This window comes from Coffea arabica, chromosome 1e (genome assembly GCF_036785885.1).
Source record: "Coffea arabica cultivar ET-39 chromosome 1e, Coffea Arabica ET-39 HiFi, whole genome shotgun sequence".
NCBI classification, from domain to species: domain Eukaryota; kingdom Viridiplantae; phylum Streptophyta; class Magnoliopsida; order Gentianales; family Rubiaceae; genus Coffea; species Coffea arabica.
Genome location: NC_092311.1, coordinates 13,785,552 through 13,810,038, shown reverse-complemented (window position 1 = coordinate 13,810,038; position 24,487 = coordinate 13,785,552). Strand labels below are relative to the sequence as shown.

At 37.4% G+C, this 24,487-nt stretch overlaps 1 protein-coding gene across 1 annotated transcript; it reads right to left on the bottom strand.

Moving 5' to 3' along the window:
- Positions 1-19,604: 19,604 nt before the first annotated feature.
- On the bottom strand, positions 19,605-24,198 carry LOC113701046 (LOB domain-containing protein 4). The gene is made up of 2 exons (XM_027221507.2): positions 23,810-24,198; positions 19,605-20,254 (listed from the first exon to the last, which is right to left on the bottom strand). Exons 1-2 carry the CDS (start codon positions 23,984-23,986, stop codon positions 19,901-19,903), a joined length of 531 nt encoding a protein of 176 aa, XP_027077308.1. The 5' UTR covers positions 23,987-24,198; the 3' UTR covers positions 19,605-19,900.
- Positions 24,199-24,487: the final 289 nt, after the last annotated feature.

Here is a 24,487-nt window from a genome sequence, read left to right as displayed (position 1 = left end):
GCCTCCTTGCCAAACGCCGCCAGCATGGCCTAAACTCTCTCTCGGACACGGAAGACTTACCCTAGGAGAAGCTAAGGACTCTAGTGATGGAAGAGTTTGCTCTGCTTAAACAAAAGATAGACCATCTCTTCCCACTCGCCAGTCTCGAGGCAGTGGCGAAGAGGGGACGGAAACGGCAATTCTTAAACTTGCCGAAGATAGTGGTGACTCGACAATCGTTGAAAATGGCCTTCGCTCACACCCCTCCTCCTAGTTTTGATGATTAATGCGCTCATATGGAACATCAGAGGGGTGGCTGGCCATGCTTCGGTTAGACGTCTGAAGAAATTATTAAGGCTACATGCAGTCTACTTCTTAGTTATTTTGGAACCGATGGTGGATCCGTTCCAACTGGAAGTGTTTAAAAATAGATTTGGGTTCCATCTTGGGGTGTGCAATATCACTAATAAAATCTGGATCCTCTGGAAAGCTGAATTTGCTGTTAATGTGTTAGTCAATGAGGATCAATTCGTTCACTTAGCAGTCACCCATGCATCGTGGAGGGGTGAGACCTTTTGCTCCTTCGTGTACGCTAATTGTAACCAAACAGGGAGGCGGCAACTTTGGTCCAGCTTGCTCTCGCTTTCAGCGCCACTAGCCTTTAAACCGTGACTGATAGGAGGAGATTTCAACACCATCGCTACCATAAAGGAATATTTAGGCCATGCATGACAGAATTTGGCAGCCATCAATGAGTTTGTAGGTTGTATCTCGAGTTGCGGGTTGAAAACCATGCCGCCGCAGGGGAGTCGGTTTACTTGGACGGGTATTAGCCAAGGCCGATGCGTATGGAAGCGTTTAGATTGGGTGTTAATAAATGAGCATTGACAGCATCAATTCCCTGCGTCAGCGCTTCATCACCTTAACAGAGCAGCCTCGGACCACAGCCCTTGCTATTGCACCTTGATGAGGGGCAAACTTCTAGACGAGGGTCCTTCAGGTTCCAGCATATGTGGTTAAAACATCAGGATTTTTTTACGGTAGTTTGGCAAAATTGGGAGCAGCCGATAGAAGGCTACGGTATGTTTCTGCTTGCACAAATGCTAAAATGCTTGCAAAAGAAGCTTGGTGAATGGAACAGGACTGTATTTGGGAACATTTTTGACAAGACCTTGGTGACGGAAGAAGTCCTCCGACAAGCAGAGTTGCGCCTCGAGGAGAATGATACGGACAAAGTGAGGATGCAGTGGAACCAGGCCACGGCTGCTTTAAATAAGTGCCTAGCGACTCTAACACTAGATTTTTTTCATTCTATGGTTTTTGACAAGAGAGCCAAATTCGCTATTCGTCAAGTTAAAGGTGCGCAGGGCTCCCTTCTCTCTGAGGAGGGGGAAATCGGCATCGAAGCTGTTGCTTTTTTCTGCGAGCTCTTGTTTGCTCCAACTGAAAGGGACGTATGCATGGTTTGTTGAAAACATCCCCGCCTTGATACCCTGGCCAAAAAATGACAGCCTTGTTCGGGAGCTCACCTATGACGAAGTGAAGCAAGCAGTTTTCCAACTAGATGGCCATAGCACGGCAGGCATGCATTGTTGGGATATTATTGGAAACAATGTTTATCAGACTGCAAAAGAATTTATGTGTGGTGTGCCAATTCCGAAAGGCATATCGAGCACACTCGTCGTACTTGTCCCCAAGATCGACTCGCCACAGACCTTCTCAGACTTTCGACCCATCAGCCTGTGCACTTTTGCCAACAAAATCTTCACCAAGATACTTAGTAACCGCCTCAAACCCCTCATCCCCTTGGTTATCTCCCCGGAATAGTTGGCCTTTATCCGCGGCAGAAAGATCTCAGACAATATCTTGTTAGCTCAAGACTTGGTCAGTGGCCTAGACAGGAGGGATCGCGGCCATAACATTGTTTTCAAATTGGATATGATGAAGGCTTTCGATCGCATCTCCTGGGAGTTTTTATTTCGCTTACTCTTCGACTTCGGCTTTCATCCCCGTTTCGTAGCCTTGGTTGTAAACAATTTGCGCTCCTCTTGGTTCTCAGTTCTTATCAATGGGAAGCCACATGGGTTCTTCCAAGCAGGCCGGGGTTTAAAACAGGGTGACCCCCTGTCGCCCTTCCTATTCATTTTGGTGTCGGAGGCGCTGAGTCATGGCCTACAGAATCTCCTTGCCTTGGGAAAGCTCCAGGCCTATGCTCAACCAAGTGGCACAGAGCCGATTTCCCACCTGGCTTTTGTGGATGACGTCGTCATCTTCACCAGGGGGGACCGACGAACATTGCGGAACCTAATGGATTTTCTGGAGGTTTACCAACGTGGCTCAGGGCAGAAGGTTAACACAAACAAGAGTTTCTTCATGCCGTCGGCTAGATGCTCGTCAGCTAGGATGTGACTAATAGCCAGGCTCACGGGCTTTCGGTAGCAATCTCTTCCGTTGACATATCTCAGTTGTCAACTTTACAAGGGTAGGACCAAGAGGGAGTACTTCTAGCCCATGATAGGAAAGATGCAACGAAAATTTGCGAGTTGGAAGTCCAGGATGCTCTCTACTGGTGGCGCTTAATCCTGATCAAGCACGTTCTGGCAGTGATGCTGTTACACATTCTTGCAGTTCAGGAACCTCTGAAAGCCGTCCTCCACCAAATCAAACAGATGATGTCCCGGTTCTTTTGGGGAGAGGTGGAGGGGCACGAGAAACGGCACTGCCGATCCTGGGATGCGCTTTGCTCTCCTACAGAGCACAATGGCCTTGGAATTCATAGGCTGGAAGAGTGATGGAGGCCTTCGGATGCAAGCTATGGTGGAAGCTGCGGCAAGGCGACAAGCTCTGGGCTCACTACATCCTGTCCAAAAATGTCGCATCACACTAGCACGTCACGACAGCGCCGCTACGAGCCTCAAGCTCGAGGGTCTGGCAAAGATTGACGCAGGTCCGAGCCTTCATGGAGAAGAACATGCAGCTGCTGGTTCATGACGGCAGCGCCTCCTTCTGGTTCGAAAACTTGTTGGGAACGGGGCCTCTGGCAAGTGACAAAAAATCCCTTATATTGACCAATATATAGATTGCAGAGCTACTGGCAGAAGGGGAGTGGAGTTTGGATCAGGTAGGGAGCTCCCTCACAGTGGAGGATCGGCAGCGCATCCTTGCTTGCGAGGTTGTACCCTCGCAGGACAAGGACCGAATAATTTGGAAGCCCTCGCCATCTGGCACTTTCAAAGTTTCCTCAGCACTAGAGAGGGTTCGTGCCCCTACTAACTCTTTAATCTCTCGCAAACTAATTTGGGACCGCCGAATACCTATAAAAATTTCAATCTTCATGTGGCATTTGCTCAACAATTTGCTTTCGTTTCCTGACATTCTGCGGCAGTTTGGCCTGCACCTGCCGTCTAGGTGTCCATTCTGCCCAAATGACGACTCCCTGGAGCACGATTTCGTTAGTTGTCAGGTAGCAGGCCAGGTTTGGGGCTGGTTTGAGCGAGGTCTCGGTCTGCCTATGGGAAACACTGACGTGCTTTTGCTGAAGTTACAGGGCTGGTGGATGCATTCCTCGGGCAGCCTCAGGGGCACCCTCACCCATTTGCTGCCGACGCTCATCTGTTGGGAGCTGTGAAAAGCTCGGAACAAGGCGGTGTATGAGGACTTGGTGGCTTCACCTGCTCAAATCCGCCGTGGGATAGTGGGGTTGCTGAACAACATCGCAGGCTCTTATCCCTTTCCTTCTTCAGCTTCGCAAGATACTACCTTGCGACTGTTAGGAATGGTTGCACCGGCGAGCCGTCCATGAAGGATGAAGTGTCTCACCCTTATTTGGTCCTTGCCTCCTTACCCTTGTGCGAAGCGGAATGTAGATGGCTCCTTCCTGGGAAACTCAGGCTCCTCAGGGGGGCGGAGGTATTCTACGGGATCACACTGGCCGCGTTCTAATGGCCTTCTCTTCCTTCTATGGATTCTGCACCAATATGGAGGCGGAGGCCATGGCTCTCTTGGAGGGTCTCCGCCTATGTCTTGCTCTGGGGCTACCAAGGCTAATTGTTCATATGGACTCCAACCAATTGTTTAGTATGGTGCAACAAACCTCAGCGACGCCTTGAAAGCTTGACACCACCATCAGACAAGTGCGCCAGGAGCTTCCCAAAGCACACTTCACCTTAGAGCATTGTTACCGGGAGCTCAACTCAGCGGCGGATGTACTGGCAAAGCACGCGGCTACGGGCGGCCAATCGGCCACCTACGACGTGTCCACTCTACCACCACGTGTGAAGGGCATGTCTACCTTAGATACTCAGCAATTTCCATATTTTCGTCTCCAGCGTGTAAATGAGTAGTACTCCTAGTCTCCGTCTCCTTTGGACTTTTATAATATTACTATAAAAAATAAAAATATATAAATTAATTTTTCAAAAATAGGAGAAAATTTAAAAATAATTTTCGGGTCTTCACAGTTCCTCTTGTAAGAAGCCATTTTCTATATTATGTTTTACTTCCAAAAGATTTTTTATTTCAAGGAAAAAATAAACATGATTGTAATTTTTTGAAATATTTTTTGATAGTTAATTTTGCTTAACTTTCGTGGCATTAAGAAAGCTTAAATTAAGTTGATAAGAAAAGAGTTTGGAGGTATTAGTGGGCTAATAGTTTACTGATCTTATATTCAATTTTGTACTAGTTAATCTGTTAATGTGGTGAAGCTCTTAATTTTTAGTACCCAATGGACTCATTATTTAGTTGACTTTTGTCTTAGTTTATGATTTTGATGATTCTAGTTGTTTCTTAGTGACCAATAACAACATTGACAAGAATTGGGTTGGATATCCAATTAGCTAGTTTACTTTAATTTAATTTCGCTCATTGTTGTTCTTCGTTATCACCTCAATCTTTTGACTACTATTCATTTTTGAACTACTTTTTTAGAATTTAAGAAAAAGGAAAATTTTTAGATATGAATTTGTTATATTTACATAATAATTTTTTTTAATACAAGAATCACTTTCTTATTCCTTTTATTTGGGTAAGTATACATTTTCCCTTTTTAACAATGTCTTTTTTTGTGTATTAGATATCGGATGCAAACAATGAAAACATTGTTATTGCAATCACAGATGTCAATACCACAATGCCTAAATCCAAACCAAGACCGGAAGGAGAAGAAGCAAATAAAGGTTAAAAGAGGAAAAGAGAAGTGAAGTCAAGGTCCAAGGTGTTGATCCATTTCACCAAGATTTCACTGAAAAATTAGGAATGTTCTTTAATTATTGCAAGAGTGTTTTCTCATATTGTAGTGTCAGGGAAACAATTCATTTGCATCGATATATATATTTAGGGCATAGGTGTTACTTGTAAGAGAATTATGAGTGAACAACACTCAAAAGGGCAAGCACTTCTTTGCTTCCCCAAACATAAATCATATTAAGCTAGTAATTTTATTTGGAAGCAAAAATAAAAGTAACATTGTCATCAATGTTATCAGCAAGCAAAAATAAAAGGAAGAAAGAAAAAATTACTCAACTAGTGTGAGTGACAAGTCATTTCATTACTAAGTGAGAGCCTTCTAAAACCCATGGTAATTGATCCAACTATGACAATGAAAACCCTTGCAAGGAAATGAGAAACACAATCAAGGATAGACAAGCAAAGAGAGAAAATAATTGGAGAGATCAAAATGAAATAAACACTACTAATAATATTCCAAAACAATAAAAATCAGCAAAAGTCATATATACCACCACAAAATCCATGAACAAAAATAATAAAAAAAAACTAATTTGTCCAAATGCTGGAAGTAAGACAGATAAACTAAATAATAAGAAAAGAAATTATGGTGGTAGAATCAGCCCCTATGTGCTGCTGCACTCATAAATTTGGATTTCAAGTTGATCTAATCATTGCTTGTATTGCCTTACATGAGCCTCAGTAGAATCCATATGGGTCTCAAAAACTTGTCTAGACTCAAGATGATAATTTGTCTAGACTCATGAACATCATCAGTAGAGCTTGCAACATTGCTAGATATGCTGACCAAAAAGTCCTGTCTTTGGGTTGTGAAACATTTTTCTTGAAGTATCCCAATTAATAGCAAGAGATGTTTGAGTATCAACGTGTTTGTCTACTTCTAGCGATGAGAAATCTATATTCTGCCACTAACCACCAATCTTAGCATATCAAAGAGGTGAGAGAGTTACGAAGGTCACATGATCACTAGAAACAACTTGAACTGATTCCTATGAAATCCACTCCATGCTTTGTAAAAATTCAGGTAAGAACACGAACACAACTCATAGTCATTTTTGTTTGATAGTCCTAATGGTCTCAGATATCTAATGATGTTTGGGAGTGGAATAATAGTGACATCATCTCCTAACGCTACCCAAGTTCGTCCATGAAACAAATATCATTGAGATGCATCTTATTCATAGTGTTACACTTCGGCATAATATTATAACTCAACAAATAAGCCAAGATCTTACATTTAATCGTTAGGACTTTAACCAAATAGGTAGCTTGACCGCCTGATCTCATGTCAATCTTGAGTAGACCCATATCATTGACTACTACATACGAATTCTAAACCAAATTAGGCAAAATACAATATAGGACAACAGATAGACCTATCAGCCAATTGTAAAGACATTGTAGTTAGTTTTTTTGGCAAATTCCATATACGGGAGGGGGATGCCAACCCAAATTTTATTAATATTTAAAAAACAAATAAATAATTATATTTTGTGAGGACCCAAAAATTATTTTATATTTGATTTTATTTCTTTGAATACATTTTCTTTACTTTACTTTATTGCCTTAATTTTCTAAATTTTTTTATACTTTATTGCCTTAATTTTTTAAATATTTTTATAAGTGAATCAAGATTTTTATCAATTTTCTTCTATATGTTAGTGTATGTTAAGTTCGTAGTGCGTTTTGGAAGTGGGACCCACTAGTGAGGTTTTTGTGCTAAATTTGGTGGACAAGAAGGGGTGTTGTGCAAGGGAAATTGTGTAACTAGGAGTGCTAAGAGTTGATTGGAGAAACCCTAGATATCTTGGTGTTTGGAGACAAAAGAAAGACAAAGAGATAGACTTGAGTTACCTTCTTGACAAATGTCAATTATCTATCCAACTTTGGACCAAGACTTTGACTAAGATTAGTCTTGTATTTATCTTGGATTAAGCTTTCATTTCACCACAAAACCCAAGCTTTCTTTCCTCTTGGTGGCCGAATTTAGGGAGCAAGAAAAGAGAGAAAACTTCCATTTTTCTAGCCTTCATTTCTTGCTCAATCCATGAGAATCCAAACACCAACCCTAATCCACGCCGACCAATCTTGAGTTAAGCTTGAGGGAAGCTTTCAGTGGAGTTACTTGAGGAAGAAAGCTCTTGTCTTGCTACTTATCTTGGGGGTTTGAGGTATTATACTAAGAACCTCTCTTTTTCTTTCTTATTTTGCCATTTAAGCAACATATGCCTTGATTATGATGGATTTCCTAGAAGAATTCATGGTTTTGCTTAGTAGGTTGCAATTTTCAACTTTGGAATGTATTGGTCAGCCTTGATATGAATGGTTTAGCTTTGATATGAGGTTGGATATGAAATATGAGGTTATCTAGTTTCTATATTCGAATTTTCCAGCTTTAGTATGAATTTTTAGCTTTGCTATAGAATTTTCCAGCTTTGATTTAGAAATTTCAGCTTTGAATTGTTAATTCCAATTGTGCTATGTCTCTTTAGTCTTGCTATGGGGATTTTCCAGCTTTAGTATGCATTTGGGCTTCATTATATAAAGTTCCAAGTTGTGCTTGTAAATTCCAGCTTAAGATGCAATTTTTCAGTTTTGGTATGGTGGTATGTATATGACCAATTTGGTTAGATTTGTGGCCTAGAACAAGTACCTTTTATTTCCTATAACTTGGGGATTTGATTAAGGATGTTTTGCCATGAAGTTAAGCTTTAAATGTGGAGGAGAAACTTAAGGAAATTAGGGGAGGTTAGCTGTTTTTCTGCCTTGCTTGCTGGCCGAATGGAAACCAGCTTGATTTCCTTTAATTGTGAGGTGATTTTGTGGTAAACTTGTCTACGATACTTGCTAAACCGTTAAGGTTTACTTGTGTGTTGAATTTTGGTTGAAATGAAGAGGTTTCATTGGTGTTTCCCTCTAATTTTGTTGACTGTGAATTGTTTGTAGGTCGAACTGATGGTGATGCATTTCACTTTGTTTTCAACCTTTTCATGTTGAGTTTTGGCCAAATCTTGTTCCAAACACCTGTTAAGACTCTTGTGGGCTGAACTTGAGCGAAAACCATGAGTTTGGGAGGTGAAAACCTCATGTTGGGCTTGTTTCATTTCAAAAATTCTGGTAGGCTTGTAGCTTAGTTACTCTGCTGTCTTTTAGCCTTGAAGTCCTTTGGTTTGGTGGTCTTTTGGACTCAATCTTGCTCATTTCACTTGCTAAGACCTTGAACTACAAGGGGGGGAGGTTGAATTGGAGCAAATATCATAACTTAAAGAGGTGAACTACCTTGTTTTTCTTCACTGTTTAGTTGCTGGAATTTTCAGCCATGAAATAAAATGAGAAACTCTTTGGTTACTCATATCTTTTGGGTCCAAATTCTCTCTTTTCACTCCAAAATCATATTTCAATCATTGCTCTAGTATGTACTTGGATTTTTCCTTGATTTGTACTTTCAAATTTGTCTTTGAACCCTTGTGATTTAGGAGGCCAACTTGGATAGGTGTATGGCCCATAGTTGAGTCTAAAATGTGAACTTCATTCACCTAAGTTTTGGATGGTTGGGCCATAATGTTTTATCTTGATTGCTCTTAGGGTTTGACGGTGAATACACAAATAACTTGGAGATGAACGTTTAACGTTGCTCTGTTTTGAACTGGTAAGTGTTCCAACTGCATGTTCCATGCTTATTGTTGCTAGAAATTGCTAGACACTTGATTTGTCATTTCTTAGGCGAGTGTGTACTTTATCGCACTTAAATTAACTCAACTAAACTTTTGATATCTTGTTCATGCATGTACAAGCAATTTGATTTACAAGTGACCTATATCTTGACTTGAAATACTTGATCTTGCGTGCGGATTTGGATGTACATGTGCATAATTATAGACTGACTGTATATCTTTTTCTAGCGGTTGAACTAGGCCCTTGGACACTAATCCATGATGTCGGTAAGTAGGAACTTGGGTTACTCATGTGTATGCGTGAATATAGGTCCGTAACGGCTGAATTGAGCCCTTGTTGGATCTCTTGCTTGAGACCAGTCTTAGAGCGATCGGATAAGCTAGACAACCTTGAGTAACAGACAAAATTCCTAACCTGAGTATTAGTGACTTGAATTCATGACTTAAACTCGTGACATGCTTGAATACGGAGCGTTAGGTGATAGCTAACGTCTCCAATCTTTACTTGCATGAGCGTTGGGTCACAGCCAACGACTTCACTCGTGAATACTTGGGATTTTAAGTCCAAATCATGAATACTTGAATACTTGGGGTTGTAAACCCAACCCATGGCTAGTTGGTCGAATCGAGCTGGCAAAGTCTTGGTCGAGGAGATTCACGAACCCTGGATACTTGATTGGTGTTCGGGCCCGATAGGGGAATGATTGGTGGGCGAAGATTGACGTTTAGTGGTGATCTACGGATATTATAATTCCATGATTGACAGAGAGTCAACGGACCCTGGACAAGCTGCCTTGGTACCTGCTTCTGAGAGCAAACTATATCCTTTGATAGGAATATGATTTTTACTGTACATTATTGCATGCCCTATCTGGTTACCTGCTTTACTATACATTATATCATGCCTGCTAGTTAACTTGCATGTTTTCTTGGAATTTCGCTGGGCTTCTAGCTCATTCCATAAATTTTTTTTCCTTACAGGGGTAAGAATGAGAGTGGGAATTGGAGAAGACATAGACTTTGTCTAAGTTTTGTTAGTTGCTCACATAGGCACTCCTTAGCTCTCTAGTGGGCTTGGTTGATTTTATTTTGTAAGTTTAACTCCTCGGCTGTACTTAGAGATTGTATGGGCATTTGATGTCCACGATTGTATATGTCTAGGGTTATAATTGATGTTGCCCTTATTGTTGAGGTTGTTACTTTGTAAATTTCGTGACGACGTGAGTAAGTTTTGGCGAGAGTTGGACAGACGGTCTGCCAAACCCTTGGGTACACTCTAAGGGGAGGTGGGGTCATCACATATTCGAGGAGGGCCAAATCTTACCTCAAATAAGCAAATAAAAGTATAGTAGGAGTACTAGGGCGAACCCAAGGGTTTGGCGGACTGCCTGCCCAACTCTCGCCGGAACTCACTCACTGGCATTCTTGAAAATTGTCTTTCACCCCTCTAGATTAACATAGAAGGTCCTCAAATCAACCATAATTCAATTTCATTTACAAGCCAAAAATGAAACGTAGCTTTACATTGCCAAATATATTCAATCCATAAAAGTACAAGTACAAGAAACTTATACACACTAGTTCACGCTTACTTGCTCCAGCCTCCACTCTTGTAAGGAAAACAAACTAATGGGATAAGCTAAAAGCCTAGTGAGATTCCCAAACAAGCAATCAAGCAGGCAAAACACGGAAACATTTACATTTAACACTTTACACACTTGGCACAGTAATAAGCAGTTATTCAAGAATCAATCGTTCATTCATTGAAAGGATACATGCTCACTTGGAACCATTCATTGAAGTCATTCATTCACCAACCATTTTCCTTATCCCTCTGACATTAGAAAACATTTGCAAGTGGAAACTTCTTCATTGTTCATGTCATTCATTCATTGATTTCATTGCATTAAATTCACTGGTCAGTTCTCCACCAGATTTCGTGGTAATACTCAAGTATACCAAACATTGTCCCAGGGTCACCAGCCGTCCGACCGAGTCCACTTCTAGCTTGAGTCGACTGGCAACGAAGGGCAAGGGCCTAGTTCAGCCAAAAGACTTACATTCATACACAAGTAGCACTCAATCATTGAAAATTCACTTTTGTTTGGGTCGAATGCGATAAAGTACATACTTGCCCATCAAAAATCCATTTAGCAATCATTGAAAAGCATTTAACATTCGGACAACATTCACAACATGCTACATAGTTATTTAAAGCACACACATGCAAGGAACACTCATCGATATCAGTAGAGTAAATGTCAAAAGTTTGTCTTCGGGTTATGCTTGTGCTCACTAACATACCCTAAGAACATCCAAGATAAAGATATTATGGTCCAACCATCCAAAGCTTAAGTAAACAAAATTCGCATATTAGGCTCAACTATAAGCCACAAGCCTATACAAGATGGCCTCTCAAACATGTAGGGTTCAAGGGCAAATTTAAAGGTGCAAATCAAGGGAAAATCTAAATGTATTCTAAAAGTGAAGAGAGCAATTTAAACATCCAAAATCACACCAAAATAAGGTTTAAAACCCAGGAAATGTTTTCCAAAGTTTTCCAAGTCCCACTCAATCCAGTTGATAAAATTTCCAACTTTGGTGACATTTTTTGAAAAAGTATAACTTGACTTTCGTAAGTCAAAAAATCATAAATCTTATACCGTTAGAAAATAGACTCAAAATTCTACAACTCTCTAGAAGACACCTTCATAAAATTCAGCCCATAAATTAGTCAAATCTCAGCTTCAATTCACTGCTCAACTAAGTGCAAAAACAAGACAGTATTGGATTTTCAGCCCATTTCGAAATTTTACTGGTATTTATAGAAAGTGAACCAAACCATGAATTTTACACAGTTAAAAGAGTTATGAGTCTAGTTGCAAATGCAACAAACGAGACTCAATTCGGATTTTTCTACACCAAGATATAATAGATTTTCCAAGATTGCTTAAAGTCTCCTGCGGGAAAATTTTTTAACAACACTTGACTCAACCTTCCCACTTAAGCTCATGATTTTTGGTTCAAATCCAACTCACAATCAAAGTTTAATGTCTAACAAAATTTGTGGAGCAAGATTTTCCCCAAAAGTTTTGTAAAATAAGGCTAACAACACTCAAAAGTTTCGGCCAGCAAGAAGCTTTCAAACAGAAATTTTCCTCAAGTCATCTATATAAATCAAGATTTCAAAGAAACCCATCATCGAGCCATTAAAGATCCAATCTTTCTAGCTACAAATCTATTAGAAACTTGAAGAAAAGAGAGGGTTTCAAGCCAATACCTCTCCTAGCAATTTCAACCACAAAACTAACTAATTTAAACATATCCCTAGCACATATACATCATAACCCTAAGCAGAAATTTTAAATCCTAGGCTGGAATTTGACACCAAGAGTTAGAAATCCTTCAAGTGAAGCCAAAAATACATGTATAAATTGGAAAATCCTCATGGCAGCCCAAAATTTCATAGCAAAGCTAGAAAATAATCATCTTATGGCTGGAAAATATTAATCAAAGCTAGAAAAGTTCCACCAACTTCACAACCTATGAAATTTTCCATAAAACTTCCATATTCAAGTAATATATCCACTAAAATGCAAGATTAAAGGGAAAAATAGTTCCTTACCAAGATTACCTTCAATTCCTAAGGAGAGTAGCAAATCACAGCTTTCTTCCCTCAAAATCACACCACACCATGCTTCTTCCTTCCTTGTTGCAACCTTCTACGGATGGATTTAGGGTTTGAGGTTGATTTTCCCACAAAATCTTGCAAGATTTCAAAGTGAAAATGCAAGAGTTTTTCTCCCTTTTCTCTCTCTTAGTTTCGGCCTTCATGGAACAAAAATGAAGGATTTTTGGTGTAAATTGGAAGATAAATACAAGACCAACTCTTGGTCAAAGTCTTGGCAAGACTTCTTGGATGATCGACAAGTGGTACTAATCCAACTTAAGTCTATCTCTTTGTCTCTCTTTTGTCTCCAAACACCAAGATATTTAGGACTTCTCCAATTAACTCTTAACACTTTTAATCACATAATGCCTCTAGCACCACACTCGTTCCCATCCACAAAATATAATGCACACATCTCACTAGTCGATCAAACTAGTATCATACACATTACAAGAAAAAAGTCCTATTATGACATACCTATAAGGACACTTTTTTGTAAGTATTGTTTTACATCTTTTATGAAGATATAAAAAAGTGAGTGTCATAATAAATAACATGAACCAAGTACCATTGCTCTTTGTTTTATATTTTTTCTAAATTGAAATTTTGATGTGTCAAATTAGAATAGCTAATAGGGCATTACCTGTGAATGTCAGTAGAACTAATAGGAAATTGAGATAGAAACGATGTAATTTTGTCACTGATATAAAAGAAATGGTGAGAAAGCGCAGGGAAAAGAACACGGCAAGGAAAATTTTGCCACTTCACTAAAAGTTTGCCCAAATACACTTCTTTTTGAAAGCTCCACCTCTCACAATTCACACCAAAAGTTCCACCAGTTTCTTCTCCAAATCTAAACCCTTGGACCCTATTCATAAAATCCATCATCGTCGACATTACAGCGTCCCGTGAATCATCCATCTCAAGCTTATCAGAATCCTTTGCTTTGCTTGGGAGAATCAATATCCAGGGCAAGCTTTCTTGCCGTTCTCTCTGCTTCCCTCTTCTTTGCATCCGACCTTGCTTTAGCATTCAACGTAACCAAAACTACAATTTAGCCCGCAATTATTTTAGCATTTATTGTGATTCAAAATTGTGGGTTTTTTTTTGAATGATTAATGATTTTATTTTTTTTGGGTTACGTAATCTGAGGAGAAAAGGGTGGAGGTCCTTACGGTGCAAAAGTTACCGGGGGACAAGATCTCTCCGGGAAAGATTTTAGTGGGAAGAATTTGATCAAGCAAGATTTTAAAACTGTATGTGGAGTTGAAATTCATCCACTTCTCTATGCATTTAGATTAAGTATGTTGCATATCTTTTTCCTTTTCCTTTATTTTGGTTGGGGTATTCAATCATGGATAAGTCGCGTGACGTCATGTGAATTCTATTGAGCAGTCAATACTTAGGCAAGCCAAATTCAAAGGCACAACATTAGTAGGAGCTAGCTTCTTTGATGCTAATTTGGCAGGTATATCCTCTACTGAAATGTCATTTGCTTTCCTAGTATGGAAAAACAGATTTTTTGATCTAAAGTAGCAGACATAGGGAGTATCTGGGATATGAAATTAGATTACCGAAAAGCTTGATGATGAACCGCTTGCCACCGATTCCACTACAGCAAAGACTACAATTGTAACTTATAAGAAAATTGTAATTAGGAAATTGTATAAGAAAATTGTATAAGAAAATATCATTTGCTCTTCTATATTTATTTGTTCTATTTGCTTCAGAATAATTAGGAAAAGTCATTCAGCACTTTTGGTTCTTTCTCATTTTTTAAATATTTGTCAAGAAATTTGCAATCTGATGTTATTTTCTTCTTGAATAATTAGTGAAGGACGTATACCACCTATTCAAAATATTATACAATTGTTAAAATTTTACTTAAGTTCATTAATGTTTCATAACAGGTTTGAATTGAAGATAGCTATCTATGAAAAGTGTTCGTTCTGCACATTGATTTAGCTAGCGGTACAAGCTAACTTATATTCTTGTGTTCTTTTTTATTAGAAATTAGATTACGTTACATATATGATATTAAATTTGTTCATTTGTTTGAACCTATAATGTACGTTCCTTTTCATTTTTTGGTCATTCGGATTCTTAATTTCTTTTCTAAACTGGAGTGTCATTGCAGTGGATATATCATATGACATGCAAATTTTATTCTTAACATTGATTCGTGTAAAAAACTGTTTACTTGGTGATACGTAATAAATGGCTAGTGGTGGAAAACCTTTGGGGTTTGGCCTGTTTGCTCATGTCTTGTACTTTTACTTCAAACAGTGACCTTCTTGTTGACTTCCAAATAGCTTCTTGATAATCTTAATTGCTTTTTGCTTATACATATATATGTATATGTATGAATGCGCATATTTTAAGGTTAAATTTGTCATGGTTACAGAATATGGATAAAACTTGGATGCCAAAGAATAGACGAAGCAAAGAATATTGGGATGGTTTGCAAAAATTCTTAGATTGTGCATTCCAGAATTCAAGTATAAATGGGATGATATTATGTCCATGTAAAGAATGTCAGTGTGGTGTATGTAGTACCAGGGAGAATGCAGAACTTCATTTGAAAGTTTATGGTTTTATTAAAGGATACACCCATTGGGCAGCTCATGGAGAATTTGTTTACTCTAGTGCACCAAAACCTACTTCTCATGATATCTCACATGGGGTACGGGATGAACTTGATGACATGCATGGTTTGGTTCATGATGCATTGGGAATTCCTAAACAAGATCATACAAAGATAGATGGAACTGAATACAAAACTAATTGCCCAATGTAGAAGCTGAAAAATTTTACAATCTGATTGATAATTCTAACAAAGAGCTTTACTCTGGATGTAAAAGATTCTCAAAATTTTCCTTTATGATTCGGTTGCTTCACCTCAAACGCCTTGGTAAACTCAGTAACAAAATTTTTGATATGTTACTTGATTTGTTGAAAGAAGCCTTTCCAGATGCGATGGAAGGTTTGCTTAAGTCTTATTATGAAGCTGAATAGTTAATGAAAGAATTAGGACTTGGGTATGATAAATATGATGCATGTCTGAATGACTGCACTTTGTATTGGGGAGTAGATGCAAGCAGAAAGCATTGTGAAACATGTAAAGAATCCAGATGGATTAAATCTGAAAATGATCCGACTGGTGAAGATTCATGAGGATTGATAGTTGCACTTTTAGAAAAGACAATGCTGGATTCTATCGCAAGAGTTGGACAACAGCCTTTTGTTTAGAGAAGCAATGCTAGTTTTTGAGTTAACTTCAAATTTGTGGAATATTTTTGTGTTCTTGAGGTTGCTGCTGGATTCTATTGCAAGAGTTGGATGGCAGCCTTTTGTTTAGAGAAGCAATACTAGTTTTTGAATTAACTTCAGATTTGTGTACTTTATGAAATGGTCACAAAATTTATTATGAGGTATAAACTTTCAAGCAGATTTATATTCTTAGGCATAGTGGCTATCTTACTTTTGCATGTTATGTGTTTGGCGTATTGTATTAGGAGATTAGAGTACAAAATTTGGATGAAAATTGCACCAAAAAAAAAAGACAGCTATTGAGGCACTTGCCAATGTCTACATTGAAACTAATGCATCTACTAAAACCACATATCGTGACACTTTTTTGAGAGTTTGAAGATTCCTTTTAACAACGGTAGAAAATGCCCTGAAAGACAGGTAAACACAACATTGTAAACTGCCTCCATTAATGTATATAATGCACTTAATTGTGCCTAGACAAACACCTTTTGGCAACATGTACAAGTGTCCTAAAAAGGACAAAAATGATACCAAGTAAAACTCCTTTATAGTGCATCTTTAGAGACATTGGTTTGTGCCTATTTGCAATTTCTATCATGGCAATTGTGAGTGCATCAAATTCATTAAACATGCCATTAAAAAGCGCCTCCAACTTTTTCCAAATGGGTAGTTTAGTAGACATTTCATGTGTGCGCCTCAATAGTCTAAGTGCCTCTAAAAGTGCCCTATTCCATCATTTTGTTGTGCCTCCAAATATAATTTTTCTTGTAGTGACACTATGAGACTTAACATGCATCAAATGAAACATGCACCAAGTAAAATAAGAAAATATGTCAAAATCTTGATTCAACTAATAAAATAATCAAGAATTCAAGGTAAGTAAATGAAATCAAAGAAAATATGTAACTAACTATCGGGTCACAACACAACTTGCAAACATCTAAAAGTGAGCAAAAATGAACAAAATCCTTTCTTTTCTCGGTCAAAGCTAGGGTTTGAAATCTCTTGTATTAAAATCTCTTTCTTTCCATAAATATGTCATGCTACAAAACGTTAGACAATCAATTAAAAGAAACAATAAGGTACAACAATCCGTTATCATTCACTATATATACAAGCAAGTAAGCCAAAATGAAAAGTATGAAAATTTTGGATCCTCACACTTGCCCTAGTCCTACCCTGCTCCTTTTGTGGGTGGCCATAGGGAAATAAATTTTCTCTAAGCTTATTCTGCTACTTTAAGAAAACACCAATACATGAACATGCAAAAGTAGACGACTAATCCAACTTAATATGTTCTAGGTCTATTGTTCTTCCAACAGAAGACTACTAAAGGAATTCAATTTTAATTAGTTTATGGAAATCATCATACGTTCGAATAGGACAAGGAAAGACGATTGAGAAGCTTTAAATATTGTCATTTTTTTTTGTTGAATGAGATGAATTGTGATCATATAAACATACAGTTTCTAAGTTGCTCCTTCTGCTGTTGTATTTAGGGGTTCAAAAGAATCGAGTTTAATCGAATAGTTCATGAGTTTGCTCTGTCAAAGGTCAAGTTCAAGCTCTTATTGATCGAGTTCGAGCTCGAATTTGAGTAGGTAGAGCAACTTGACAAGTTGAGCTTGAACTTAATATGAATTTCAAAAGCTCGTCAAGGTTAATTGAGCTTCATATATTTGTGTTTTTTTAATTTTTATTTATTAGTATGAAATATCTATTTTGTCTCCTATTTTAAATTATATCAATTAGACTCAATTGAACTCGAATTAAGTTCAATTGGACTCAATAAGCACGAGTTCGAGTAATGCAAAATTAAATCGAGTTCGACACCAACCTCAAGTTTGAATTCAAGTTTTTTAACTTGATTTGATCTCGAGTAGTGTAATATTCGAACTTGATTTGACTCGATTGCACCTCTAGTTGCATTCCCTAAATCTTATAGGCTCCAAATTTACCTTTAAAAAACATGAGTAAAATTCCCAGTTCTCAAACATAAGGGGAATGGGACGGGGTGTGCTATGTGCCTCTCCCTTCTAACCTACTTCATTTAATGCAAGAGGAAGAAAATCCCTCTCGTCCCTGCCCTCCCCCCTCTCCCCGCCCCCTACCCCATTCCTCCCTCGCAAGATGGGTTCCCGCCATTGCCATCCCTAATCAAGTTAGTTACTATAATCGAAGACTAGACTTGAATTTTAAGATTTTTTTTCCTTTTTCCTTTATGTGCTGATTGGGTTATGATTCCCTTCTAATGCCAATTGATCTCTCTAAGTTTTTTTTTAAAAAAAAACAGTTCGTGAGGATTCATGATTATAGAGTTCCATGGGAATTGTCCGCAAATGTATGTTGAAATTTAGTGGTAAAAGTGTTATAAAATTCTATGATGGAATTGTATGCAGCATGAATGACTAAAAATTGCCCCAACGCATTCAACTGCATTGTTTTCTTTTGATTGGGATCAGGAAAGGTCTATGTTGGGCTGTGGGGCCCAACCTATTAGTTTGGGTCTAACCACAGGATACGAAGTCTGTTGGCCCAAACTTGGGCATTTAACACAAACAAATTAATCAGAAGGCAAAGTTAAGTTTCGTTTCTGTGCTACTAAAAAAAAATTTGCTCGAAGTAGCCCAACCCAAAAAAAAATCGGCAGGCCCACTTACGTTACCCAACTTAAAGCGTAAACCAAATCCATTCGCTAACGAAAACCCATTTTGTTTTGACCTGACCGGACCTTACACAGAGACCGAAGGTTCCCCCAATTCGAAATTCTACCCCATGAACCGATCCAAGATCATCATGCAGCTAATCATTTCCGTTGTGCCCGTATGGCCTGCAAGCGAGTTCTCATTTTTCTTTTTCTTTTTTATTCATATCCTAGGTTTTTATAATTGCTTTTGTACCTGAATTTTCACTTCTTTACAAAAAGGGATAAATGAATAAGTTGACTAGTTAATGAAATTTGCGACAAAAACTAGACTAGTCGCAAGTTGCAAATTTGGCCCAAGTAAAACTAAACAAAGGAAAACAAGGGAATGAATTTGGTTAAACTAGTAATGTAACCTCCAAAAGTTGTACATTTATTCGAGAGAATTATAGATTTTGTTCCAAACATTCAGAGCATGAGTGATTCTAGTTACTAAAGTTTGAAAAAAGCAAACATAGTCAATAATTCTAAGAGTCATTTATTGATATTTTACAACCATATAGTAGTATCACTATAGTTGAAACCCTGTTTTGCAAATAATACTAGCTGTTATTGGTATCTTGCTACTATTATTATCAGTACTATAAAAACTGTAGTACTTTTTGTGATGTGATGTATGTGAGATAAAAATGTGATTGGAAATGTAAAAAAAGTAGATTAAAAAAAATGTTTATGATATAAGCGAAAAATTATTTTAAAAAAATTTACTATCCAAACATAGCCTGTATATTATTTATTTATTTGCGATGTATTTCATCTCTACACGAAATTAATTAAGGGCATCACAAGAGCTGCCTCTGTTCAGGAAGATTCCTTCCTTAGCTCAGCTGCTTCTTTGAAATCACAAGTTCACTTTAATTGGTACCAACTGCTGATGCGCATCTTTTTCCCTACAAATAATCATTGCCATTCCTCCATACCTTTAGAGCATGCGCAGAAGAAATAATTATGTCATCACATAACATCTTTTTTTCTCTGGTACTGGACTTGGATTTCTCAGCGAGAAGTGCAGATAATGGCTTGAAATCGATGCAGTTTTGGCTAAAGAAAAACAACAGAAGCAAAACAGAGCTTTTACTTAAATAGTCAACTACACATAGATAACTCTTTAATTACTCACAAAAGGTATGTGTATAAATTTACAATATAGTCACTTATAATCATTAATCATCATCATCTAATTTGCTATAGGTAATTCTATGTAATGTAAGTAAAACAGGCCCACAAAAGAAAACCCCAACAAGAAAAGTGACCATGATAAAGCCAGGCAATAAAGGGAAAGACCATGGTAGAATCATTAGACTAAATAAAAGCCAGGCAGACAAGGCATGGCTTGCCATGCTACTAACTTTTCTAACATGACCACAAGGACTCTCCCATGCTGGCCTGATGATCTATTACCATCCCCATTGCAAAAAGGGACGTACGATCATGATGAGATTGTGTGTGCCGGGATGACGAAGGAGATGTAATGTTGTTGTGATCAGGTGAATTGGTCGCAGTGCCGGGCGAAATCGAAGAGAACTGTCTCATTCTCATCTGCACCACTTCAGCTTGTGCAAGTGCCAGTTGAGTTTGAAGAACATCTATTTGCTGCTGTAAGGATGATATTGCTCCCACACAACCATATACAGGATCTCTCACTCTTGCATTTGCTTCATATACCATGGAACTAACCGCATCGCCCCGCTGATGCTCCGGCAGCTCCTGCAAATTTTATGCTTCAGAAATGAGCAGCAGATATTGCAAAAAGAAGATTGATACTTCTGTGCATTTTGTTCTTGATCCTTTGCCTAGAATCTAGATTATTTTATTTATTAGTACTTTGGCTAAGATTCCACATTATTAGCAGTATTGCACTTACAAACTGGTAAACCAAACAACAAAATCTTGTAACAAAACGGAAAGTTTTGAAGCAAAGAGAAAGTGAAAGATATCAAGCCTGCTTTTTTCTACAACATTAGTAACCTTATTATGAAGCTTCTTTAATAGTTAGGTAAATTTATGGAGAAAGTAAAGAACAGGTAAACAATTTTGGACTTTTTTAACGTAATACTTTGGATGTTATGTTGTATTAAGTACTTATTATAAGAACTTGGCTTATGTACATCACTCTTCAGCATAATTAAAAGGATTGTTAGGAAAGCATTTTAATTAGATTCCGCGAATTGTCATTCAAATTGTAGGAGAATTTTTAATTTGTTTTCTGTCCTTTTTTTTTGGTACATGTCGACTAAATGCGACCATGTTCCTGCAATTATTATTTAAAATTTTAACCTAATTTCGATAAAATCCTGTTCATAGCATCATCATGAAATTAAACTTTATATCATGATGTACTTTAAACCCTGAAACAAGCAATCTGATGCGAAATTGAGATAATCAATTAGGCCAAAACATAGAGATTCCAATGTCTTGGACAAAAGTCATCAAGAAGTGTCACCCAAATTTTGACAAATCACCAACGTTAAAGTGATCTCATGATTACATACCATGCACTCTCCTTTGAAATTTAAGGAAAAATTTTAAATTTTGACTTAGACTTGCATACTTTTAGACTTTGTAAGTTTTATCAGTGTGAACTTACCTACAAAAAGAAAAAAGTTCCGATTATATGATATAAGCATGCACTTTTTCAAACAACTCACATTGAAAAATCTTTGACTAAAAAGCTTGAGCTTACATGCACCCATGAATTATAAAAAAAAAAAAGGGGAAAGAAAAGAAAAGATAAGAGGAATATTTCTTCTCTCAAAAATTGATTAGTTGTCTAAAGAGAAAGAGATGTTTCCTGCATAGAAATATATACAGGAGCAATTGCTTTATTCTCCACAATCCCGTCTTGTACCTAGTCCTAAAGGTGATTTAGGACCATCATCACGTACTCTTTTAAGCGAAAATCAAAGGAATCAATTCACACGGCAGTATTGTCTCTTGATCAAATCAAGGCATCATTACTTGGCCATCTTTTTATTCTAATTAGATTTTTCTTTTTCTCTGCTCGTGATTAGACTAGAGTATTACTTTATTTGTCACACCACTGGATCTATCAGACTAACATTTTTAACAAATGCCTTGAGGGATTTAACCTAAAGAAGAAAAAATGCCTAATCCTAAGTACCCTCCAAGAATAAACATGATTGAAATCCTGTGAGCAAAAGTAGAGTAGGAGTTGAAATGTCCAAAGCTTCATATCACCCGAAATCGTGAAAGCTAGAAATGAAATTTTGACAAATAGGCCTATGATGTAACATAAAGTTAGTTTTTGTGGGGTATAATGGGAAAAAATTGCCTGGAGAATAGATGAAAAGAAATATGTCATTCTCTTAATAATCAAATCAATATGTTTTTGACAAATTCCACCTCCCACGCTTGACATGCCAACATACAAGTTCATTTCAAAGCCAGTTTTAAGTTTACTACCGGAATTAGTTTTGAGAAAATCGAGATATTCCAAAAATGTTAGCTTTTTTTTTTTTCCTATCATGGAGCATGAGATTGCTGACTAATAAATGCTATTATTAACTTTAGGAGATGACAGATTTTGGACATACGAACTCAAATTTATCAGGCAAAGTTTACAAAGTTAGTAGGTCTCTTTGTTTGAATTAATTAATAATATGATAGTTTGCAAAACAGAACTAGCTATAGTCCAAGTCCCCTAAACCAAGTTTTACGGTGGATTTCTTTTTTTTTTTTTTGGTTCTTAGAGGAAAAAGACAAGATATGAAGTCTTTGTTGTGGGGACCTAAAACTAGGGTAATGGGACAAAGAGGAAGTGTCTCATAAATTCTAATCTAGACCATATATTTTTTGACGTTGATACGTACCGGGCAAGTTAGGAGTTGAAATTTCCATCCTTTCAATTATTTTTTGAGCACAAAAGTTACCCTACTATAGATTTACGGAATTGACCCGTTTTAATTTATTTTTCTCCAAAATTGGTCAGGTAAATACAACTGTTGTCGCTACAAAGTCATGTGTGTACATCTATGTATGTATAAATATTCAAACGAATCTATTGGTACATACATACGTTTGTACTTTTTCGTAAAATTAAAATTGTCTAAATGAATTAAAGAAAAAAGCATAACTCAAGACATTTCTTACATAAAATATTCTCTCTCTCTCTCTCTCTCCACCTTGTGTAATTAAATCATACATCGTATCAGTGCAGAACTATATTAATCTCACCGAATTTCTTTTTTAAGTAGGAAAGTGGCGGGATTTAAAAAGCAGGAAAGAAACCAGAGAGTAAGCAATTATCTATTGCCAATTAACACACACTATTGTACAGCAGAAACACTATTCATGTTCACACTACATAATTCAATGAAATAAAGCTTACCTAAAGAACAGTACTTTTGAAGTAGTGGCAAACATTGGTTAGCAACTTTGATACTAATTCATTAAAAAATAACTAATAAAGCCTCGGTGATGATATAAAAGAAAACTTGATTGTACGACATTTAAGTAATAATCAAGCAACAGCATCACAAAGGAGTAGAAGGCCGAGATACTGTTCGATGACTACAATTGCAAAGACGAATGTTGCCAAGAAAATTACTTTCTCTTGCTTTGTAAAGAATGCGAAAGAAAAGGATCCGAAAAATGCACAAAAGACATATAGACTTGTAACTTTTACAGGATCAACCACCACTTAATTTTGTAAACACGCAATCCAACTGTTGCTTTTTTCTTTCTTTTCTTTTTCCTAGCATCTTCCTCGCATTCTTTAAAGAATGGATAGCATTACAAGTAATCACTCCATTGTGACTTTTGACTGCTCCTAATCTGGCCCATTTTTAAAAAGAATCAACATGCTGTGTTGAATCCAAAGGCAACTTCATTTGAGTGGTTACAATATCTATCATCCTTGAAAGCACATTCAAACTCAACCATGTTTAGTTTAATCAAGGAACTAACTTGATTATGGCACATTATTCTGTCATGGTAGTTCTGGCTATAGTTGAGTGAAGATTTTGACAAAAAAAAGAAGAAAAAAGACATTTTCTTTCAGCCCACATCCAAAATTGGGGAAAAAAATGAAAGAACAAGAATATCTAGGATGCATTATGAATTTTAAAATGGCATATGGTGACATGGTTATATCAGAAAGAAGAGCAAATGAGATATATAATCAAGCCAAATGGGGGGCAGTTGAACATTGAAAAAGCATTGAACAGAAAAGAACAAAAAATGAAAAGAAAAAGAAAAGCAAATAACCAAATGAGAGAAGAGAATAAACAAAAGAAACTGAACCTGAAGCATCTTGTTAACATTGCTTGCACCAAAAACCTTATGAACACTTGCAAACTTTTGCGGTTCATCAGCTGGAAAATAAGGCGCAAAAACACAATCCTTAGCACACCTCCTCCTGAGAAGCTTGCATGCAGCACATGGGGAAGCTGCACCTTGTTTTCGACTATTCTCCTTCATTCTAATGAGTCTTTAAGTCCCTGACTACTATATCTTTTTCCCGATCATCACCATTAAGTGTATAACTAACACTGCTTTAAATTAACTGCCAGGGATAGGTTAAAGTTGTTTTAGATTTAATTATGCTCTTAAAAGAAATATTAAGGAATTTAAGAGGATAGAAAAGATGGCTTAAAGTAAGAGTTAAGGGGAGGGGGGAGAAGTTGAGGAAGGGTTGGGAGGTTTTTATAGAAAAGGTGGGAGGCAGAAAATCTTACTGGGACCTATCTAAGAAACAGCTTTAGATTTTGGTAGCAACATGTCTATTGAATTTTTTGTCTCTTCTCTTTATACTATACATTATTGTATTTTTTAATAATATGTGCTTCATTCTCCATTGGTCTGGATTATCTAACCTTCTATGGTAATTTTTTTTCAGAGTTATATCTCCATCCCATTACCCACTCACAATTATGCCCCTGCATACAAAAGCGAAACAAAACACACACACACACACACACA